Source organism: Anomalospiza imberbis, chromosome 23, assembly GCF_031753505.1.
Source record: "Anomalospiza imberbis isolate Cuckoo-Finch-1a 21T00152 chromosome 23, ASM3175350v1, whole genome shotgun sequence".
Taxonomy (NCBI): domain Eukaryota; kingdom Metazoa; phylum Chordata; class Aves; order Passeriformes; family Viduidae; genus Anomalospiza; species Anomalospiza imberbis.
In genome coordinates, this window is record NC_089703.1 from 2994919 (window position 1) to 3008655 (window position 13737).

Below are 13737 nucleotides of genomic sequence, written 5' to 3' on the forward strand. Positions count from 1 at the left end.
GGGTTGGAAGGGGCCTCTGGAGATCAGCTAGTCCAGCTCCCTGCCACCCCCTCCCCCTGCCAAGGCAGGTCCACCTGGGGCAGGGTGACACAGGAACGTGTCCAGTTGGGTTTGGAATGTCTCCAGAGGGACTCCATGCCCTTCTCGGGCAGCCTGTCCCAGTGCTCTGCCACCCTCGGCGTAAAGAAGTTCATTCTTATGTTGAGCTGGAACTTCTGGTGTTTCAGTTTATGCCCACCGTCCTGTGACTGGGTACCACTGAGAAGACTCTGGCAGCATCCTCGTGGCACCCGCCTTCGAGGCATTAACGAGATCAGAAGCCGTGCGGTTCACATCAGGCAGGCAGAGCACCCGGACTGCCTCCTCCGCTGGAGCAAGCGTAACCAGCTGCCGCTCAGCGAACTCCGACAAGGGCCCCGAACCGCGGGGCACCGCCCGACGTGTCCGGGGCCGGGGCCGGGCGGGGCCGGGGGCGGTGTCCCGGGTCCCCCCGCCCCTCGCCGGCCCCGAGCCCGGCCCTGCCCCACTGAGCGGCCCCGCCGGCGGTCCCGGGGCTGCTGCTATGGAGCTGCCGGCCGTCAGCCTCAAGGTAGGGGCTTCCCCTGCCCCCGGGGCTGGGGAGCGGGGCCAGGGGAGCGGGGGGGCTGCTGGGGCGGCTTGAGCCGCGGGCACTCGGATCGGCCCTCCCTGTGTCCTTCTCCTCTCGCATGTTGTCCCGCCGTATGCCTGGTCCAGATCCTGGCTGAGGGCCTGCTCGGAGCTGCGGAGCCCTCTGAGGAGGAAAAACTGAAGTTTCTACTTTTTTTATCACCTTCCGCAAAGGCGGAAGTTCTGAACGCCAGGAATCCGAGTCGGGGGGAGGTTTAGGTTGGCTATCAGGAAAACGTTTTCCCCAGAGGGTGATCAGGCATTAAAACAGGCTCTCCAGGGCAATGGTCACAGCATCAAGCCTGCCTGAGTTCAAGGAGCATTTGAAAAATGCTCTCAAGCACAGGCTGGAATTCTTGGGGTGTCTTGTGCAGCGCCAAGAGTTGGTGATCCTGATGGGTCCCGTCCAGCTCAGTGTATTCTATGATTCTTGGTTAAACCCACCAGGTGATGACTTCAAAGTTTGCCCCTACTTGAGGGATATTGCTAAAGTGGCCAAGGATTGTGCAGAGACAACAGCTGGCTATTAACTAGTGTCCATGGAGGTTTCTAGCTCAGCTGACCAGAACTAAGCCAAGATAAACACTGCACAAGATCCCGAGGAGACAAAGATTGGCTTGTCAGGCAAAGTATCTTAGAAAAATAAGTCCACTTACTTGGAGCTTATCATCTGATACATAACTGCAATTTCTTCTCTGCTGGGGAGGGCAGGCTCCACTTGGGGGCACTTTGGAAATTTCAGTGAATATCTGATAACCAGAGAAAGGAGACACAAGAGACTTCACCAGTAATGTAACGTTTTTCACTTTTGGAAGAAGCACTTCCTTGCTGACAAGCCAGTGGATGTGAAAATCACACTTTGTTTGCTTTTGATGTTGATGTTTGATTCTAATGGCTTCTGTGCTACCAGACACGTGACATTTTCCTCTATTTTTTTTTTCTTTCACATTTTCAGAGCCCTGAGATTTCTAGGTGTTTGTGTCCTTTCCCAGCTTCACTACTTTGTGATTTCATTTAATACAGAATGGTTCAAATGCTTTCTTTGGTCAAAGCTTTGCCCAGAGACTGAAAGTATCAAGATCATATCAGGGCTTTTTTTGCTGGTGATTCGTTAAGCTGTGAGCAGTGGCCTTGGACCATGCTGCCTATGGGTTGGATGGGAGAACAGTATTATCTCAGCTACCATCATTAATTCAGCTTTGTACAGGACAGCTTTCATGTGGCTGTATTAAAGAAATGATTGGTGTTCATATAATGATGAATAATACCACTCTTACTAGTTCACCAAGTAAAACAACTCCCCTTGTTAGAGGCAAGTAAGCAAATGGATTTTTCAAGGCCCAGCTTGTGGATTATATTACATTCTGGAAACGAGCTGATACTTCGCTCTGACAAGTTTGGACTACTGTGTGATTCCCAGGGCACTAGGAAGATTAAAAGATCTTGCCTTCTGCTTTGTTTTTTAACCTGGTTTAATTATTTTTTCCCCATGATAAAACAACAGTGAAGACTAAGGACATTTTAATTAAAAAGTTTGCTAACACAAAATACATGTTCTACCATGGGAAATGGAGATAGGAGAGCTGAAAAACACTGACTTTTTCAATGAATGAGTCACAAAGACAAGAAGACTAAAATGTTGCCTTTCTTCTCTTGTTTCAGACAACCATTTCCCAATCTCTTGATAGATAAGTGTGAGTTTGTCCTGGGCAAACCGTTTTCAGTGTTAAGAAATTCCTGGTCTGCCACTTCTGCTCTGAGCTGCAAAGACAGGAATCAGGAGTTAATAGCTGTACCTACACTTCATTCTGTTCCTGAGTTAGGGCCTGATTCCCTGTAAAATACCACAAAGGTGGAGAAGATTCTTACTCAGAAGGGGCCTGGAAATAACACACACTGCTGCTATTCATTGGCATGATCTGCTTACTGGTTCTGTGAGATTATAAAGATGAGCCTTGTGATAGAAGTAGTTCAAAGAAAGCTGCATGACTGAGCTGTGCTTGTGCCAGAATGTAGCAGTATCTTAGCCTTGGGGTCTCTCTTTAAGCTCCTTGCAGAGCTATAAAATTAAGGTAGCAGGCTTTGCCCTGGAGTGGGTGGGGAACATGCTCATTGAACAGGATCTACTGGCTCGGTTTTTACAGCCATGCTCAACAAAACATGGGGGAAGCAGCACAGCCGTACTTTTGCCAAGACAGCTTGATAGCTATGATTATTGAAATAATCATGCAGAGCCTTGAAATACAACGTTTGACTTTGATCAAGCCTGGACAATGCCCTACAATCCATGTGCCTGGAAACACATATTTTGTGCTTAGGCATTTTTAAATGCTAAGTCACAGAATCAAGGAATAATAGAGATGTCTGTATGCCATGTGATTAAACCTCCTACTCAAAGCAAGGCAAACTGCAAAGTTAGATCAAATAGCTCAACTCAAAAATCAGCTGAGTTTTAAAATAAGAACAGAGCCATGTCAGCCCCATTGGATAGCCTGTCCCACTGCTTAAGCACTCTCATTATTATCACTCTGTTATAATAATGAGGAGCATCCTCACAGGTGGCCGCTCAGATTCATATTTTGGTATTGTGTGTTCTCAGGTGAATGTCATAGAGTAGGTGAGCTCACTCTAAAATAGAAATTTAGATATAACAAGAAAAATATTTTAATTTGGAACTGTTTCATTTTTAACCTGGACAAAATTCAATCTTGTGCTAAGCTCTGTGCTGAAGCCTGTTTAAAGGAGTTCCTATTCCAAAGAGTTTCCCATCTAATGAGACCCTGGCAGACCTAGGCTCTTTTTATGCTTGGCAATTAGTTCCATCACATGCTGGGATTTGCAAAGGAGGTAGGAATTCTCCTTAGCTCTCCCCAGTTTACAATGGGATGCTTTTAATCACATAGCCATCCTTTTTCCCAGAAGAGATGGAGACAAAGGACCCACCTTTCTTATTTTCTGCTCTCACCACTAGTTCATCAATAACTTTGGAGTTATTTTCTCAAAAGAAGAAATGTATGTCTGTCTTAGCTACAGACTTAAGTCCTTGGATAGATGGAAAAATTTTAAATTCTTCTGCTGTTTTATCAGAAGACTGCCTGCAAATTAACTAATCTCACATAGTAACTTGTAGTTTTTCATTAACACCATATTTTCTGTGTTAAAACATACCAACACCACCAGCCAATTCCATAGAGCACTGAAGAGCTGTCAGGTAAATTGGACTAATAACTAAAAAGGGAATATCTTGGTTTTATTTCAGCAGTCATTCATAGTATAAGCCCTGGTTTACCTGACTTTATGCTGATGACTAAACATACTTCATCATTTAGTAACTGCAGTATTGATCTAGACAGCTTTAAAAAAAGCCCACCCTGCTTAATTATGTTAACTGGTGAGCCTTGAGGGGTCTTGTGGGTATGTAACATGCAATTAAATACTACCTAATTAAAAATTTCCCTGATGTTGTGATAGTCTCTTGAGTAAACGTTATTTGCATGTCTCCATTCTTATCCAGGAACATCTTGTATTTTACTGATTAGCAGATTCTCCAGTGTGTCTGTGGTACAATTTGGGAAAGGGGGAAGCATGAGGGGTAGTGAAGCATTTTGTAAGCTTTCATAAGCAATTAAAAAATGAATTAGTAAAAATCTATCTGAGCGGTGTTGGAAGTTACAGCAAAGTCTAGTGAGTGCTCAGCAGCTGTGATGGGGCACTGAAAGCAGAGCAGGAAGTCATTTGCATTGTGGTGTCCTGGCAGAGCAGTGTGAGCCACAGCAGCTGGGCCACCCCTGTGCTTTCCTGATTGTGCTTCACTTATGTCACAGCTTCACTCTCTTCTCCAGCAACTAGTTTTGTTTTAAGTTAGAGCATAGAGAGATGTTTTAAATCAAGGAATCTAGCAGGGTAGATCTTAATTTCTTTTTTGTGTCTTAATGCTCCCATCTGCATACAGCTTTCCTGTGTCCTCCTGTGTCCACCGAGTAACTTATTCTTTTGCTGTGCACTCATTTCCCAATTTTCTTTCTTTTCCTTTGGCAGGGGGGAGTGCGCTTCAGAGGGGTTTTGGTAATGTGGGTTTGGTTTTTTTAATACCAAGGTCAACAGAAATGCCAATCTGAAGCCTTTCTCACAGCTAGGAAAAAATGAAAGTGCGCCTGTATCCCATGGATCCTCTGATATGTCCAGGCTTCAGCCTTTCTTTAGTGATGCTGTTAATAGAGCCTGTCTTCCATATTCGTGCTTTCAGAAAAGTTTAGAGAACAAATATGAGTGATCTCCCTTTGCTGGAGTGACCAGCAGGCTATAGATGTAGAAAAAGCCTGAAATGATATATTGTTGTTCCCATTTGCTCTCAGAATAAACATTAGGGTATGTTTCCCTGGTTACAAAAATGGTAAGTGGTGGTGAAGAGAATCCTTGTATCATTTATTACAGTATGAGCCTTTCTTCTTGGATTTATCCCATTAAGCACAAGGACCAGGATCATTAAGGACACTTGCAAAGTACAGAATTTGTGACAGCATTATCTTACTGCTACTCAAGGCACTGCTGGCAATTGGACCTAGTGGCTTCACTGGGAGTGAAAAGAGCTGTGTGCTCTGGCAGGATCAGGTTCACAGAGTCCTGGAAGAAGCCTTCAGGTCTGCAGTGAGTTTGGACCACTGCTGTGAACAGACTGGAAGGAGGAAAAAGAAGGATTTGCTGAGGACTGGAGGGAAATTCTGGGAGCTGTAGGCATGGCTATCCATGGGCTTTTTGGTGATGGGATGCCAGATTGTTCATGTGTAAACTGTGCTAGCACAGCGTTAATCAGATTGCCTGGCTTTCTGTGCAAACTCTTCTGGAGTTCCAAAATTAATAACCCATTTAGAAAAGGCTAAGTGGTCCCTGAATCAGCTGTGACAGAGATGACAAGAAGAGTGAATGACTACAGTGTAGCACCACAGGACATACTCAGCAACAGATGTGGAGAAAAATAGCTTTGTCTTCACTGTCCCAATTGCTTCACCATCTTTCTGCACTGGTTCAGGGGTCCAAGCCACTCCTCCACCCATCCCTTGGGAACAAGATGGTGCCATTTCACATTGATCCTCCCAGAGTTCTCCCAACATGCTAACCTGTCTTCCTGTTTCTTTGTTGTTTTTTTTTCATAGGCTATCATTCTGGTACATTGGCTGCTCACAGTGTGGTGAGTGATTAGTGTCTGGGCTGGGGAGAAGAGGGTGTTCCTTCAAACTAAGAATGGGATGTTCCCTGGGAATCAGCACTCCCTGTTTGTGCCTGTGTGCAAGATGATCCTAAATCTAAGAGTGAGGTGTTAATATGGGAACAGGGATGAAACCAAACTGTTGCAGGCTTATTGTGAATGTGAGCTGGGTTTTTTTTTTTGTCTTATTTGGCAGGGGAAGCATGAATTACATGTTGCCACTCTCCTATGCCTGGGGAAATTTCAGTGTCCTTGCAGTGGGGATCTGGGCCATTGTGCAGCGAGATTCCCTTGATGCCATAACGATGGTGAGTGTAACAGTATTGGTCTCCCCCAGGCTGCTCAGGAAGAGGGTGGAGGGCAGAGTCTTTGAGCTAGTGATAATTTTCAGCTGTTCCCAATACAGAAGTTCCCTGTTTGGGTGGGTTTAGTTTTTTTTAAGAGCGCATATAAATCTATGAACTCTGTAAACCATGGTGAGAAGCATTCACTGTCAATTATTTTTCTTCTCAGAGATGAGACATACTTAATTCTCCCTTTTTTTACCTGCTATTGTAACTTGTAATGCCAGATGAGGACTCAAAGTGTTTAATATGCTTCAGTTGGAGGGGCTCTGTAAAACCCTTTTCTGAACATTGAATAGATTGGCAAACAGAAATAAACAATTCTAAAATATATTATGAGAAGATATCTGACAGGAAAAGGCATGAAGTACAAGATCATTCATCTTCAGTATCTGTCTGCCTGGGGCTGTACCAAGAGTGCTGTGTGATACTGGGGTGAAGGATGATTGTGCAACACAGATCTCACAGGAAACAGATAGTGACTGTTACTGTCAGTGGTTAAACCCTTGTTCTGTTCATGTCCCATTCTCTGTCCTTGTTTCCAGTTCTTGACTGGCCTGCTGCTCACAGTCCTCACAGACATCATTCACATCTCTATCTTCTACCCTTCACACGACTTCCTCAGTGATGCAAAGCGTTTCAGTATAGGCATGGCCATCTTCAGTCTCCTCCTCAAACCTGTGTCCTGCTATTTGGTGTATCGAATGTACCGGGAGCGTGGAGGAGAGTACACCTTTAACATAGGTAGGATGCTTTTTCTGCTTCCATGTCAGTGTGGGCCACCTCCTCAGGACTGCCTTGCACTTTGGACCCTTCAGCCTGAGCTCTGCAACTGGATTCTGCCTTCCATTCCAGGCAGACAGGGTGCTTATTGTGTCTTGCTCATGTTTGTTATCCCATTTTGTCGTTCTGGTGTGTCTTTGGCCTTAAATTTATATTCCTCCTCTCTCCCCTTGCAGAACTGAAGTTTTTGCCAGCCATTTTGCCCACAGTGGTGTTGAGAGGCTTTGCCTTCCTCCTTCCCTCCCTCCTTCCTTCCTTCCTTCCTTCCTTCCTTCCTTCCTTCCTTCCTTCCTTCCTTCCTTCCTCCTTCCCTCCCTCTTTCCTTCCTTCCTCCTTCCCTCCCTCCTTCTTCCCTTCCCTTCCCTTCCCTTCCCTTCCCTTCCCTTCCCTTCCCTTCCCTTCCCTTCCCTTCCCTTCCCTTCCCTTCCCTTCCCTTCCCTTCCCTTCCCTTCCCTTCCCTTCCCTTCCCTTCCCTTCCCTTCCCTCCATCCTTCCTTCCCTCCCTTCCCTTCCTTTCATTCATTCATTCATTCATTCATTCATTCATTCATTCATTCATTCATTCCTGTGTTTGTTGGAAACTTTTGGGTGTCCTTTCTTTGCCAACCCTTTTTTATTCCTTCTGGGGGAAAGTAGAGGCAGTATTTCCTCTGGCTGTATTATGAACAAGGGGGAAATAAAGCTGGATTTCTAACTCCATGTGGGCCTCACATGTCCTATTTACCTTGCTTGCTTTGGACTTTGTTCCTTCTCATGGAAAATGGGACTAATGTTTACCTGATGGGAGTTAGCGTTGAGACATTTAATTTTTCCCCGGTTGTATTTGAAAATGATAATGTGGAAGATTTGCCAGAGAGGATGGGCCGTGGCTAGATGTTCTGGGTCTTGGTCAGCTTTGCCAAGCATTACTGGTACTAGTTCATGCCTGGGCAGCTGCCAGGGATTGATTGTTTGCCAGGGATTGTTGTTTGAATTCATGCTGGCAAAACCTGCAGCCTGTCACAGTTCTGTTTGACATCCTAAGAAGGCTGTGCAGGACAAAAGATGGTGTACCTGCATTACAGTGTTTGGAAGCTGTCTCTTATTCTGCTTTGGTGGTAGCAAAGATCACACTCCTGTGAAAAGAGGTGGAAACCTGCAGAGGAGGAGAAGCCATGGAAAGAAACCATGGCTTAGGGCACTGTGTGGTATTTGCACCTCTCTGCTACTGGAGTGTGGGTGTCATCTCTGCCAGCTACTTGTGAAAATCCAGATGGATATGTCTTACCTTACCTACCTCTTACAGGAGGCATGTGAGTCACCTGCAGTGCCTTTTTTGTGTCAGTTTTTATTAGCTGCTCACTGTGCTTGTCATTAGGATTCAACGTGTGTATAGAAAGTATTGGTATCATTGAGGAGTTCATCTCTTTGCTTGGAATTTGGCAGCACTTCTTTTCAACCACACTGTCCCAAACTGAGAGTCTCCTCTAAGGCACAGGTGGGAATTAAGACACTTTGTAGTTTCATATCCTCTCCTGAACTGTCTTTCTTACAAGATTTTCAGTACTGTGTGTTGCCTTGTGATGAATGTGCTTGACAAATTTCCTCTTATTTTCCTGCTATCTGGCATTTTCTTTTGAACCCAGCAGTGTTGAAATTTTCCTGGCCTTTTCTGTCTTGTTTTCCTGCTACACTAAGTCCTTCTTTGTTGCCTGGGAGCATCCTTGCTGATTAGAACAAATCCCTCATAGTCTGGTGGCTATCTGTGATTCAGGTTGCTTTCTCCCCATGGCAAATGCCTGGCCCATAGATAAAGAGCTGTCCATGGACATTCTCTGCCTCCTCTTTCCCTGCTCATCCCCTGGACAGTAACATGATGTTGCACAGACAAATTGTTCATAGTGCAGTTAGGAGCACTGCTGGACTCAAATTTGTGCCACACTTGAGGCATAACTGTGTTTTTGGGAAGAGTGGTTCATGGATGTATCGTTCCTTTAAATCTATGCTGTCAGCTCGCCACAGTTCCTGCAGCTTCTGGCTCTGTCTGTTCATTTTCCCCTGAGTTCTTATACACTTGATCTTGCTGAAATACACTGTTACAGGAACCTGTTGTGCTGCTATTGTGGAGTATTGTGGGTCTTGCTTTCCAGACAGCTGTGTGGCTACTAAGAGAGCAGTTCTCAAGGAAAGAACAGGCATGTTGGATGCATGACTTTTCTTACCTCCTGCCTGTTTAGTGAGGATCACAGACCACAGGTGCTGGGAGCTGGTAAAATGTGTGCTCCTGAGCTGCTGTACAGTTTCTTCTAGAGCATTCAGTTCTTGTGCCTTCGTCCCAAGCTTGTTCTCTTCCATCTCCATTCAGGTGTCACCAGTGCAGGCCGGGACCAGAGCACCTACGAGCCCATTGATCAGCCAGACACGCCTCCACAGTGGCCTTCCTCGAGCAAGGCAGCCCAGCCGCCGTACTGAGGCACCCTGTGGCCCAGGACAGACACTGCCCTTGCCCAGCCAAGCCTTCCACTCTTCCCATTGAGCAGCACCTGCTACTGGGAAAACAGGAGAAGATCTGATATTTCTTTTGCCTACCTAAAGGTTAGGCAGATGGGTTCTGCAGTAAGTCCAGGAGATCTTGGAGGTGTCATGTTAAGCACTGTGTAATCCCAGTACTCTCCTTCCTTCCCTCCCCCTAAATCCCTCCTCTGTACATGTGACTGGATGCACCGTTGCAATCTTCCAGTCTTCCATTGTGCTTCCTCTTCTTTATAAGAGAACCACCTAAAGTACTCCTGGACAAGCAATCTTTAAAAGGCTTATGGACTGCCCTAAAACAATACAGTGTAGCCTAATTTTATGCAGATATATTTCCAAGACACATCTAGGAGTTCCCAAGAGCTGCTTTTGATGGCATTATTTAACTTCTTGTGCTCCTAGTATCTGGTATTGGGTTTTATTAACTGATGTTTTCATGCAATTTGAATGTTCTTCAGGATACTTAAAGTGACTGTTGAATGTAGTGCCTTTGTGCCTTGAAATATCCTTTTGCCTTCAGCTGCTTGTCGTAACAGAACTTGAAATGTTACATTTTTCTAAGAAAACTATAAAATGAACACAGTTTTTCTGTGTTAGAAAAAGTTACACTGGTCACTTATGTCTCATTTGAAAACGTAGCTTTTCCTGAGGGCTTGGGACTGTAGCCAGGCAGTGTGGGAGGGTCATTATGGGGGAAGGTCTACAGGGCTCTGATGGCTTTTAGCCTAAGCTTTACTCTGAGGAGTAGAAGATTCTGCATATAATTGTGTGGGTGGGAAGATGGGTTAGTAAAATGGGGATTGAGGAAGGATGGACTTATTTATACTGCAGATGTGAGTTCCATTGGGTGTGACAGACTATAGACTCTATTGTTATGCAGGAAAAATCTGTCCTGCTGTGGCTTTCAGGTAAGATTCTAAAAAAAGAAAACCAAACAAACAAAACCCCAGAAGCAAGCAAACAAATTTCAACAGGATTCATTTACAGAAGAAAATGAGTATGTTAGCTTTGGCAGAATTCTAGTGCTAACAAGATAGGTGTTTTTCTGAAGCAAGTTCATTGTCAAAGTTTATATCTGTTATTTTACAACTGCATTTCTCTTGACAAGACCTTCTGCTATGTTGATTCTTCAGTAACCCAGACCCCTGTTGCTTTTGCTTTAACCTCCAGAAGCATGCCATTTGTATTTTTAAAACCAAGCAGTTTTCTCCCAACTTTGATCACTTCAAACATAAGCAGTTGCTTCCTCTACTCTGCTGCACAAGCACTACATTGGTGTACCTGAACCAAGCACATGGTAAATGCCATAGAAGTCTTGTACATTCTTTTTACAGGCTTTACGTATAATAGGGCACAAGAATAGGAATTGGTCTGTTCTTGTGATTAGATGGCTGTCATGGTTTGACAATGGGTTTTTTCAGCTCTTTAGAACTGTACAGTGACAGCACAGAGCCCTGAATAAGACATTTAAATGCTCAGGGTTTTTTTTACCTAGATTCATGGACCACAGACTGAAAATCACTGCTTTTAATGCTGTGGGGTTTGGGTGTTGGCACAGTCAGTTATATCTAGCGAGGCCTTCCCAGATGTTATACATTGGAAATACCCATCTAGCTGACCTGCCATACATTTTTCTGTGGGAAATTTGGTACATTTGGGAGCTCCGAGAAGCAGAGCAAGGCACGAGTAACGCTGATCTTACCTGGATACCTATTTTGGGCAGTGAATCAGAGGTGATGATAAAAACAGACCCCTCTCCTGGCTGAGGAGGAAGAGAGTGTTTGTACCTGGTTCAGGAGGGCGTGAGGGGACTCACGGAGCTGCTGTGCCAGAGCATGGCCTTGCTGGCTTCACGGTGGGCTCTCGTGGGGTCTCAGTGAGATCTCCTCAGCCAGACAGGTGCGATGCTCCATTCGGCTGGTTTTGCTGTGTTGTTTTAAATCCTCGGGTGCTGCTGTGCCCGGGGTTTTTGGGGGTGAGCACGCAGCTCCCTAGGATTAAGCCTAGCCCGCCCAGAGCAGGTGCCTCCCTCAGCGCTGGCGCGTTCGGGTTCCGGCCGGGGAGGCGGGCGGAGAGGCAGACGTGGCGGCGGTCCTGAGGCGCTGTCCTGAGGCACTGCCCGGGACAGGCACGGCTCCCGCCCGGCATGAGCCCCCCTCTCCCCGGCCGGGCCCCGGCTTTAATTAGCCATGGCCCAGAGCGGCTTTCCCCGGCCATCTGTAGCCCGGTCACCGACCTAATCGGGGGGATAAGCTGCTTACGGAGCCCCAGCTGGAGCGGGCGCTGAGGGGGCCGAGGGTGGTTGTCGCCGCGAAGGAAGCGCCGGCTCAGACGCGTGTGGTCGGTCCCCGGGGCCCGGCGGTGCGGCCGGGGCCTCTCGCAGTGGGTAAGTGGAGGCTCGGCCGTGGGTGAGGAGCTTCTCTCTCCCCCTGCTGCGTCCTGGGACACCGGCGTGCTTGGATGGCGGCACTGGGGAGGGAAGGCCGCCTGTGCGTGCCTGTTGATCTCACAGGCATCGTGCGACGGCAAGTGGTGGTTTGTTCGGTTTGTAACGCTGGGCAGTGTTGGGGAAAAACTTGCTTTCTAAGGCAGCTGAAGTGGGATCTCGGAGTAATCACTGGCCCCAGCTTGGAATATGAAATGGTTGAGCCTTGATCTACAGGGATCAAGCGCTGTGTGTGCAGCACAAATGTGTGTATTATGGGTCTGGCGTTGTTACCCTATTGCTGAAGTGGCATTTGCTTGAAAGAGCTTCATTTACTCTTCATTAACTGTGCTATTTATTTCCTTTTGCTTATAACAACAGAAATAACTTGATCATCTTAATTTTTATTTGCTTAATTGAATTTGTTTCAGGTTTTAATACATTAGTGTGTTGCTGCAATGTGTGTATATAGTAAGCATGCATTAAATGTTTTAATTGGAATCATAAAAACTAATATAAAATCCATTGGTCATGGATTTTGCATAAAAGTAGATCTCCCAGTTCATAAAATGTGCAGTTTGCCTTGAGTATCTTTTGCCCTCAGAAGAAGTTTTAAAAAAGATCTTCATAAGATCTTGTTGTGACTGACTAACTCCACTGCTTAAAAGTTATGTTAAAGATCTGAGTTGCAATTTCAGAAGGCAGACAAACGTGATTTTGAAAGGGTGCTATTTCTTCCAGATCTCAATGAGACTGAAATTAGGAATGAGTGAGGTGAAGGACACCACCTGAAATAACCATGGTCATGTGTAGAGAACCTGGTACCTAGCACAAAGAATTGAAAAGGAGAGCTAAAAAATCACAAGTTATCAAGAAAATAGATTATGTCCAGATTCTTGAGCATAAGGTAGTCCAGAGCCAGGTTTTGGGTATTCACAGAGCAAAACAACACTGAAAAACGTGGTGGGTTTATGTCCTTTTGCGATTTAAATCCTTTGTAACACCCTTTTGTGATACATTGCTTGTTGATTGGATATTTCTGGGATGCAAGGAGTGCTTCCATGGAACACCAGTCCGCTACATTTTGTGGTTATACTTCATGCAGTGATAGGCACCCTAAGGAAGGCAGCTGTGCTTTGTCTGTTCACTCTGTAGTTGCCAACTTCAACTGGTCTGGAAAAAATAATGGGATCTTTCTGTTCATGGCACCCTCGGTGATATATGAAAGGCAGTAACAGCAGTTCCCAGGGTTAATTGCAGCACCGCCTGACTGTCTCCTGCTGCTTTAGAAACTGTGTTTGCTCCCCAGATTGTGGTGATTACTGAAGGAGTTTGCATGTGAGAGGGAAAAATGAGCTGTTACAAACAGGGACAACTGAGACTCAAATGTTCTCGCAGAAGAGAATAAGATAAACACAGCTTAGAAACAGTGCAATTTGACAGGAGGCTTTCTGGAATTAGAGTGTGTTTGAAAAAGACAATGGGCATTGATTTCATCGCTGTCTCTTCTCAGATTGACTAGGGGGTTTTAAGATGATAGAGATGTGTCTGTCTTTATACAATACCATTTTCATTTTTTAAAAGAGAGATGGAAAAGAATAGTGGTTAGAATGACAGTGATTGACAACTTGCTTTTAAAATCTGAGGGAATGGAACCACAGTCCTCTCAATTTGAACTTGCCTGTTAGCAGTAATTTAAGAATCCATTTTCAGCATGAGTGTTATATGTATAACCATCAAACTTAGTGGCTAGACTGCAAAGTAGGTCTCCTAGCTATGCTGTAAGTCTTCCAGATTAGGGGACAGTGTGGCTTTTATGG

The 13737-nt window shown here is 45.4% G+C and overlaps 1 protein-coding gene across 2 annotated transcripts; it reads left to right on the plus strand.

Moving 5' to 3' along the window:
• Positions 1-527: 527 nt before the first annotated feature.
• AGTRAP (angiotensin II receptor associated protein) lies at positions 528-10098 on the plus strand. Of its 2 annotated transcripts, XM_068171761.1 has the most exons (5): positions 531-589; positions 5802-5836; positions 6051-6162; positions 6744-6942; positions 9326-10098. In XM_068171761.1, the coding sequence occupies exons 1-5, from the start codon at positions 563-565 to the stop codon at positions 9430-9432; spliced, it is 480 nt and encodes a 159-aa protein (XP_068027862.1). In that variant the 5' UTR covers positions 531-562; the 3' UTR covers positions 9433-10098. The 2 variants fall into 2 exon arrangements, with proteins under 2 accessions (XP_068027863.1, XP_068027862.1); XM_068171762.1 differs by lacking the exon at positions 5802-5836 and having other exon boundaries at positions 528-589.
• Positions 10099-13737: the final 3639 nt, after the last annotated feature.

Coding starts and splice junctions, on each gene's coding strand:
- AGTRAP (XM_068171761.1), top strand. CDS start 563: ATGGAGCTGCCGGCCGTCAGCCTCAAG. Junction 5,837..6,050: donor CATTGGCTGCTCACAGTGTG/GTGAGTGATTAG, acceptor CTTATTTGGCAG/GGGAAGCATGAATTACATGT. Junction 6,163..6,743: donor CCCTTGATGCCATAACGATG/GTGAGTGTAACA, acceptor CCTTGTTTCCAG/TTCTTGACTGGCCTGCTGCT.